The sequence below is a fragment of the Ascaphus truei genome, chromosome 18 (assembly GCF_040206685.1).
Source record: "Ascaphus truei isolate aAscTru1 chromosome 18, aAscTru1.hap1, whole genome shotgun sequence".
Classification (NCBI taxonomy): domain Eukaryota; kingdom Metazoa; phylum Chordata; class Amphibia; order Anura; family Ascaphidae; genus Ascaphus; species Ascaphus truei.
The window spans coordinates 27356595-27366594 of NC_134500.1; the positions used below are offsets into that span (position 1 = coordinate 27356595).

The 10000-nt window shown below is 48.6% G+C and overlaps 1 protein-coding gene across 3 annotated transcripts in view; it reads right to left on the bottom strand.

Moving 5' to 3' along the window:
* The window catches only part of LMAN1L (lectin, mannose binding 1 like), a 41996-nt gene that overhangs the window by 9436 nt on the left and 22560 nt on the right, over window positions 1–10000 (bottom strand). For all 3 annotated transcript variants that reach the window (XM_075575944.1, XM_075575945.1, XM_075575946.1), the window contains 3 exons: window positions 8065–8120; window positions 7527–7653; window positions 5978–6165 (listed from right to left, as the gene is read on the bottom strand). In XM_075575944.1, the coding sequence (XP_075432059.1) occupies window positions 5978–6165; window positions 7527–7653; window positions 8065–8120 (371 nt within the window). The remainder of the gene's footprint in view (window positions 1–5977; window positions 6166–7526; window positions 7654–8064; window positions 8121–10000) is intronic.

Here is a 10000-nt window from a genome sequence, read left to right on the forward strand (position 1 = left end):
CTATTTGTAACTATATAACTGTGTATAACTATTTGTAACTATATAACTGTGTATAACTATGTGTAACTATATAACTGTGTATAACTATTTGTAACTATATAACTGTGTATAAATATTTGTAACTATATAACTGTGTATAACTATTTGTAACTATATAACTGTGTATAACTATTTGTAACTATATAACTGTGTATAACGTGTAACTATATAACTGTGTATAACGTGTAACTATATAACTGTGTATAACGTGTAACTATATAACTGTGTATAACTATTTGTAACTATATAACTGTGTATAACTATTTGTAACTATATAACTGTGTATAACTATTTGTAACTATATAACTGTGTATAACGATATGTAACTATATAACTGTGTATAACGATATGTAACTATATAACTGTGTATAACTATGTGTAACTATATAACTGTGTATAACTATGTGTAACTATATAACTGTGTATAACTATGTGTAACTATATAACTGTGTATAACTATTTGTAACTATATAACTGTGTATAACATGTAACTATATAACTGTGTATAACGTGTAACTATATAACTGTGTATAACTATTTGTAACTATATAACTGTGTATAACGTGTAACTATATAACTGTGTATAACGTGTAACTATATAACTGTGTATAACGTGTAACTATATAACTGTGTATAACTATTTGTAACTATATAACTGTGTATAACTATTTGTAACTATATAACTGTGTATAACTATTTGTAACTATATAACTGTGTATAACGATATGTAACTATATAACTGTGTATAACGATATGTAACTATATAACTGTGTATAACTATGTGTAACTATATAACTGTGTATAACTATGTGTAACTATATAACTGTGTATAACTATGTGTAACTATATAACTGTGTATAACTATGTGTAACTATATAACTGTGTATAACTATGTGTAACTATATAACTGTGTATAACTATTTGTAACTATATAACTGTGTATAAATATTTGTAACTATATAACTGTGTATAACGATATGTAACTATATAATGATATGTAACTATATAACTGTGTATAACGTGTAACTATATAACTGTGTATAATTGCATGTAACGATGTGTAACTATATAACTGTGTATAATTGCATGTAACTATACAACTGTGTATAACTATGTGTAACTATATAACTGTGTATAATTGCATGTAGCGATGTGTAACTATATAACTAACTGTGTAACTATATAACTGTGTATAACGATGTGTAACTATATAACTGTGTATAACGATGTGTAACTATATAACTGCGTATAATTGCATGTAACTATATAACTGTGTAACTATATAACTGTGTGTACGATGTGTAACTATAATGTAACTATATAACTATGTATAACTATGTGTAACTGGTAACTACAATATAACTGTGTAACTATATAACTGTAACAATGTACCTATATAACTGTATAACTGTGTGTAACGATGTGTAACTATAACGTTGTGTAACTAGATAACTGTGTGTTACGATGTGTAGCTATAACATTGTGTAACTATATAACTGTGTGTTACGATGTGTAACTATAACATTGTGTAACTATATAACTGTGTGTTACGATGTGTAACTACAATATAACTTTGTGTAACTATATAACTGTGTGTTACGATGTGTAACTACAATATAACTTTGTGTAACTATATAACTGTAACAATGTACCTATATAACTGTATAACATTGTGTTACTATATAACTGTGTGTTACGATGTGTAACTACAATATAACTTTGTGTAACTATATAACTGACGCTGGATGGTGGCAACAGGTCAGGTTTACAGGATATCCCTGCTTCAGCACAGGGGGCTCACTCAGTGTCTCAGTCAAAGACAGACTGTTGGACACATGGAGGCCATTTTAAAAGGGCGCTTATTACACGTGAAAACAGTTTGGAATGGCCCCGTTAGTCCCATGAAAAGCCCTGATGGGGATCCCCAAGCGCTGCTCCCCTCTGCACAGGACCAGCGTGCTAAGGGTTAACATCTGCTTGTACTATGTGGAACGTCAACCCCACCCACTGGAATGTTAATGAGCCAAGAGGACACAAAGAACTTTGTATTCGCAGCTGCATTCAATCTGAACCCCTTCAGTGTACATCTGTGTCACCCCAAAGGCGGACAGCCTTTGGCGCAGCCGAAGAGCAGCTAAAGGGTGTGAGCCGTTTGCTGATGTTAAAGCTGCTCTATTTTAATCTGAAACTCACCAGCCCTTTATCCCCTGTACCCAATTTCCAACTCTATCTGTCCATGAAATGTCTGGGAATTGACTGAATAACCTCTGCTCTTTTAATGTAACCCTGTATTGTTATAACTCTGTGCCCAGGACATATACGTGAAAACGAGCGGTAACTCTCACTGCATTACTTCCTGGTTAAACATTTTATAAATAAATAAGTCAGTGAAATCGCAATACATAATGACATTTCTTGGGTGTGAATATTAAGGTCCGAGTTACAAACCGTCGGTCCCAGGGCGGTGTGAAGACATATAGGGAAAGTCTTAATGGCGACTCCCTGCCCCCACAACGCCGCGAATTCGTAATAATGGTGTTTAATATATAAAAAAAAAGACTAAATATTGATATTATAATGTAAGTACGTTATCCCGTGTGACGGACCCCGCGGTTTCCCCTCAGTGTGCCGCCGTGTCCTGCGTCTCTCTGCTGTCACCTCCTGTGATGTCATCTCTGGCTCTGCCGGTGACAGGGACCGTTTGGTGACAGCAGGACGGGGGTGTTTCCATTAAAAGGCTGGGATTGTAATATAAAACGGTGATTAAAGTCTGGATGTCTCTAGCAGTGACGGGTCCCAGTGTTAGAAGTATCTCTGCCGCAGGATCATTTAGTAACATTGTATCTTCCTGTCTGCTACAGAGAGCGGACAGTCCTGTGACATCACACTGATCTCTGTACCACCTGGAACGTCTTGTACCAGAAGTGACATCACCAGAAAGAGAGGGGGACACGACATCCCCAGAGAGAGGGGGGGGGGGCACAGCCTCACCAGAGAGGGGGGGGCACAGCCTCACCAGAGAGGGGGGGAGTGATACAGCCTCACCAGAGAGGGGGGACACGGCTTCACCAGAAAGGGTGGACACGGCCTCACCAGAGAGGGGGGGGGCACGGCCTCACCAGAGAGAGGGGGGGAGTCATACAGCCTCACCAGAGGGAGAGGAGACACAAAATCACCAGAGAGGGGAGGGGGGGACGACGACACGGCCTCACCAGAGAGGGGGGACACGGCCTCACCAGAAAGGGGGGACACGGCCTCACCAGAGAGGGGGGGACACGGCCTCACCAGAGAGGGGGGGACACGGCCTCACCAGAGAGGGGAGGGGGGGGCCACAGCCTCACCAGAGAGGGGGTGGGGCACAGCCTCACCAGAGAGGGGGTGGGGCACGGCCTTACCAGAGAGGGGGGACACGGCCTCACCAGAGAGGGGGGACACGGCCTCACCAGAGAGAGGTGGGGGGGGACACGGCCTCACCAGAGAGGGGGGACACGGCCTCACCAGAGAGGGGGGACACGGCCTCACCAGAGAGGGGGGGACACGGCCTCACCAGAGAGGGGGGGACACGGCCTCACCAGAGAGGGGGGACACGGCCTCACCAGAGAGGGGGGACACGGCCTGACTTTACCGCTTGTGCTTTCTTATAATGAAAAATAATTGAACAAGAAAAATAATACATCTTTTTTTTTTTAACGACGAGACCGTGGTGGTTTTGGGGTGTCGTCGCTGCCCCTAAATATCATATGAATGTTCAGATGATAATAGGATTGTGTGTGCGATGTCCCGCAGGGTGAGCTGGGAATAAAATACAAAACCAGAAAAACAACAGTTTAAGCTTCTTAATCCCTCAAATCGTAAGCGGTTTAAGACCCCGGCAGCCTGAGTAATGAATGAAGTAAGAGAGGGAGGAGGGGGGAGGAGAAGATGGGAGGGGAGGAAGAGGAGAGGATTGGGGGGGGAGGAGTGAGAGATGGGGGAGAAGATAGGATAGGGGGGAGTAAGAGGGAGAGGAGGAGGGAGAGAGGATATGGGGGGGGGGGGTTGGGAGATGAGAGGATATGGGGGGGGGTGGGAGAAGAGAGGATATGGGGGGGGGTTGGGAGAAGAGAGGATATGGGGGGGGGGTTGGGAGAAGAGAGGATATGGGGGGGGTTGGGAGAAGAGAGGATATGGGGGGGGGGTTGGGAGAAGAGAGGATATGGGGGGGGTCGGGAGAAGAGAGGATATGCGGGGGTCAGGAGAAGAGAGGATGGGGGGGTGAGAAAAGAGGATGGGGGGGTGAGAAAAGAGAGGATGGGGGAGAGAAAAGAGAGGATGGGGGGAGAGAAAAGAGAGGATGGGGGGGAGAAAAGAGGATGGGGGGGAGAAGAGAGGATGGGGGGGAGAAGAGAGGATGGGGGGGAGAAGAGAGGATGGGGGGGAGAAGAGAGGATGGGGGGTGGGAGAAGAGAGGATGGGGGGTGGGAGAAGAGAGGATGGGGGGTGGGAGAAGAGAGGATGGGGGGGTGGGAGAAGAGAGGATGGGGGGGTGGGAGAAGAGAGGATGGGGGGGTGGGAGAAGAGAGGATGGGGGGGTGGGAGAAGAGAGGATGGGGGGGTGGGAGAAGAGAGGATGGGGGGGTGAGAAAAGAGAGGATGGGGGGGTGAGAAAAGAGAGGATGGGGGTGAGAAAAGAGGATGGGGGGGAGAAAAGAGGATGGGGGGGAGAAAAGAGGATGGGGGGGAGAAGAGAGGATGGGGGGGAGAAGAGAGGATGGGGGGGAGAAGAGAGGATGGGGGGAGAAGAGAGGATGGGGGGAGAAGAGAGGATGGGGGGGAGAAGAGAGGATGGGAGGGAGAAGAGAGGATGGGGGGGAGAAGAGAGGATGGGGGGGAGAAGAGAGGATGGGGAGGAGAAGAGAGGATGGGGGGAGAAGAGAGGATGGAGGGGAGAATAGAGGATGGGGGGGGGAAGAGAGGATGGGGAGGAGAAGAGAGGATGGGGGGAGAAGAGAGGATGGGGGGGAGAAGAGAGGATGGGGGGAGAAGAGAGGATGGGGGGGAGAAGAGAGGATGGGGGGGGAAAGAGAGGATGGGGAGGAGAAGAGAGGATGGGGGGAGAAGAGAGGGTGGGGGGGAGAAGAGAGGATGGGGGGAGAAGAGAGGATGGGGGGGAGAAGAGAGGATGGGGGGGAGAAGAGAGAATGGGGGGGAGAAGAGAGGATGGGGAGGAGAAGAGAGGATGGGGAGGAGAAGAGAGGATGGGGGGAGAAGAGAGGATGGGGGGGAGAAGAGAGGATGGGGGGGAGAAGAGAGGATGGGGGGGAGAAGAGAGGATGGGGAGGAGAAGAGAGGATGGGGGGGAGAAGAGAGGATGGGGGGGAGAAGAGAGGATGGGGAGGAGAAGAGAGGATGGGGGGGAGAAGAGAGGATGGGGGGGAGAAGAGAGCATGGGGGGGAGAAGAGAGGATGGGGGGGAGAAGAGAGGATGGGGGGGAGAAGAGAGAATGGGGGGGAGAAGAGAGAATGGGGAGAAGAGAGGATGGATGATGGGGGGGAGAAGAGGGAGAGGAGAGGATGGGGGGGGGAGAGGGGGAGAGAAGAGAGGATGGGGAGAGAAGAGAGGATGGGGGGAGAAGAGAGGATAGGGGGAGGAGGAGGAAGAGGATTTGGGGGGGAGGGAGAGGAGAGAGGATGGGGAGAGAAGGGGAGTTGAGGAGGGGGGAGAAGGGGAGAGGATGGGGGAGGGAGAGGATGGGGGAGGGAGAGGATGGGGGAGGGAGAGGATGGGGGAGGGGAGAGGATGGGGGAGGGGAGAGGATGGGGGAGGGAGGACAGAGGATGGGGGAGGGAGGACAGAGGATGGGGGAGGGAGGACAGAGGATGGGGGGGAGGAGGGTCAGGGAGTTATACCGAGCCTGCGTCACACCGCACACGCGTGTTCAGCACCTCGCACACTCACATGTTCCTTCTTCACAGTTGTGGTCTGGTTGGCGCCCGCCCGCGTCAGGACGTCGCGCCGACGCTGCTGCTCCCCCAATGTCATACTCAGTCTCTCCTTCAGCAGGCTCAGCTCCTGCAGCACGCGGCTCTGACCGGTCAGCACCATGTCCAGCTCCCGCTGACTGTCCGACTCAAACACGCCCTCATCTGCCGGACAGCGCAAAGAAGGGAGGGAGATTAACCCCTTAACACCCAAACTACACCTCTTCCCAGCCTTGTCACTGGATTGTATTGTATGTCTTTATTTATATAGCGCCATTAATGTACATAGCGCTGGATGAAACGAGCCGCGGGGTAACAAAATATACAGCTCCTCCCACAACGCAATAAAAAGCCTCAAAGAATTTAACATCCCAATGTCTTCCTTAAACTAATCTAACCGTGTTAATAGCAAAGGCTCGGGCTGCTTTTGTTTATCTGGAGATTAATTACACATGGCATTTCTTCGGGGTCTCTGAGTGGGGGGAGTGTTTGTCACTTAAATGTTTCCTTTCCCCTTATCAGAGAGACAATACAGATATGGGGGGAGAGAGGGGCTTTGCCTGCGCAAACTCTTGTTGAACACACAGAGACGTCAGACACAAGGGGGCAGCGCGAGGAAATCAGCCCCCTCCCAAGTCTCAGCTCCCCGTGTTCCTATAATAACTTTAATAAAGATTTAATAATACTTACTGTATAGGGGCAGATTTGGGTAAAAAGGTGTCAATCACCCAGATGTGACCCCTTAACCCTGCCACTGCCATTAGTACACTTTGCCCCTAGGAGGGACTGACCAATTAAAGCTGCAATTCAGTCAATATCCTGCATGTGTGGTTTTTTTTAATAAATCAGTTCTGTAGTAAGAAAAAATACTTTTAGCATTTTCTGTTTTTAAAAAAACAACTTTGAAAGACCAATTTTCTTGTATTGTATTTTAACAGCCATTTGCTAAGGCACTGCCCCTTCATGTCCTGTCACAAGCCCTGGCACACCCCTTTGTCAGCCCTGCCCTCCCTCTAGCACATGTCAGTGCAGGAGTGCTCATGAATATTCATGAGCTTCCACTGACAGCCAAGCAGAATATAAACAGATCCCTTCACTAATTATGTCACCAAATTTCGCCGATCAATACATGGAGAACGAATTGACCTGCAGCTATACAGTTCTTTAGGTAATTAGAGATTGCCCACATGAAACTATTGAAGTAAAAAAAATAATAAAAAAAAAAAAAAAGACTGAACTGCAGCTTTAACCCTGTCACTGCCATTAGTACTGTACACTTTGCTCCTTTCCCATGCATTGCAGACTCCTCTAGCATTACAGGGATTAAAAAATAAAAAAGGAAACCGGTATCCGCATTAGCTGCTCGATAAGGCCCATATTCCCTAAACGGTGCTAAGCTTTAGCATGTCAACTCTAATTCATCTGAAAGGGAGTTTGGGCGTGTTAAGGCGTAGCACCGTTTAGCAGATATGGGCCTCAGTGAGCCGCTGCGCAGGGCGTTAGAGCTGGGTTTGGACGGCGCTGACCCCGGCTGGACAGTTCCGGATGCTGCTTCTTGTAATCTTCCACGTGTCTTTCTAGCTCCTTCTGGAATTGATCAAACTCCTTCAGGAATTTGTCCTTCTCCGCGTCGGGGATCTGGGCGGCAGGGGACTGGGAAGGAGGGGAGAGGAACGCCGTCAGGGAAACCGGCGAGTGTGCGGAAGAACGGCGAGCGGATATATATCTCGCACGGGGACGCGCGGCTTGGCCGACCCCCAATTTCTGCAATAAACTTTGAAACATTCTGGAAAAATACTTACAGGGGGCAAATTTGCATATAAAAGGCGTCAGTTACCCAGATGTGACCCCTTAACCCTGTCACTGCCATTAGTACACTTTGCCCCTAGAAGGGACTGACCCCTTAACCCTGTCACTGCCATTAGTACACTTTGCCCCTAGAAGGGACTGACCCCTTAACCCTGTCACTGCCATTAGTACACTTGGCCCCTGGGAGGGACTGAGATACACTGCTGTGTACAAAACAGACACACAACATACTTAAAACACACACAGACTAATCACCTCTGTCCAGGTCTCGCTCAGACTGTACGTCAGGAAGGAGAGGACATCGTGGTCATCTGTAAGAGAGGACGCAACAGTAGGAGTTTTAACCTGGCTCACCTGGGACCAAGACACACCAGGGGTTGGGTGACCTTTATGTGACATGTGACGGAAAGGCAGCGCCTACCGGACCTTGGGAGCTCCCCCGCTGCTTACTTCTCCCTCCTCTCCGGCCAGGGGCTCCTTTCTCCCACCCACGGCCCAGCCAACCACTGCTGACCTTCCCACTCTCCTCCGCTGCTGCGGTGGGGATGGGGAAGGAGACGGCCAATGCGATGCCCAGGCTAAGGGGGCAGACTGTGTGGGGACCCCTTTGTCTGGGGCTAGGCGCCACTCTGTCTGCATCTCTCCAGGAGGCCACCCGGCTTCAGCAAGCTCCCCCAGGCCCTTCACGTACGCAATTGGCCAGTCCTTAAACCCCAGCATTTCAGATAAGCCTGTCCCTTCAGCCATCGGGGCCAACCACGTGGCCCCTTGTTATTGGTCCAAATCCTTTGCCAACACTTCCCTGATTGGTGTGGCTTCAGCCCCATAGGAGTACATAGGGAGAGACCAGTTTAATAGGGCCAGATCTGGCAGTTGCCAATCCCTAATCTGGGGGTCAATTTAACTTGACGTGAGCCTCTCCTTGGATCATCCTGGCCTCTACAAGCCACCCTGCCACTGCGTCTGGACCAAGGACAACCTCCGATCCCCACATACTATAACCTCTGCCAACCGTGTGACCCCTACATTGGCCGAAGTCCCATTTTTCTACGGACGCTGTTTTGTTTGGGTGCACAGCATTGTGGTGAGGTTCTGGGAGCCCTCTTATCAACTGAGTGGGGGTCCTAGCGCCCCCAGAGCATAGTATTAAGGGTGTGGCTCCCCATGAGAGCCGCCGTTACCGGGAGTGGGTAGAAGGTACCCCAGATATCAAAGCGTAGCTCTTGGACGGTCCCCCAAGGTTGGCCGCACATGGCCTATTCTAGGATTATTGGCATGGCCCCCTTTTTGCGGTCACCAACGCGCCATCCCGGCTAGTGGAGTATAAGGAGACTTGTGTTTTCTTGCTCCCGGCTTGTTCCTCACAATAAACACAGTATTATTGGATCAGAAGGAGAATAGTCGGCATTATAAATGTATCCAAAGATGGCCAGTCATCTCTTTCTGGGTCCGTGAAAAGGTCAAAGGTCAACCCCCAGGCTCTCACACAATACGGTTCGCCTACAATATATTGTTACCCAGCTCTACATGAGGGGCGCAGCTCAGGCACAACGACTGGTCCCATTAATCCCACTTTCTATGCACGGGATGAATAGACGTACATTACTGAGCTTTCCCAGCAGCTAAAATCACACAGACTAAGAGAGACTCGTAGGACGAGCGGGAATAATGAATATTTCTATATAACACTGATATATAGAGCGTTTCTGACCTAATGACCCACTCTCCCGTGCACCAGGTATAGTATGGTACGTCCCGAAGCCAAAGTGTACTCTCTGACATCTAGCCGAGTAACAAAATATACAGTAACAAAATGGGCATTTTCTAACTTTATAATATACAGTATACATCTTGTTTATTGTAACCGTTGTTGGGTAGTGCTGTCTGACTCGTGCTTGACCTATTATTTTGGGGTCCCAGTAGTCCGACGTTAATCACGCCCTATCCTTCCATGTTTGAGACAAGCTCAATAACCCAATCACCAGCCTCGACTGGGTTAGGCCCCGGTAATATGAACAGAACCCCAATAACGACCTCAATGGGGTTAGCCCCGGTAATATGAACGGAACCTCAATAACCCAAGCACCAGCCTGACTGGGTTAGGCCCCGGTAATATGAACAGAACTCCAATAACGACCTCAATGGGGTTAGGCCCTCGGTAATATGAACGGAACCCCAATAACCCAAGCAC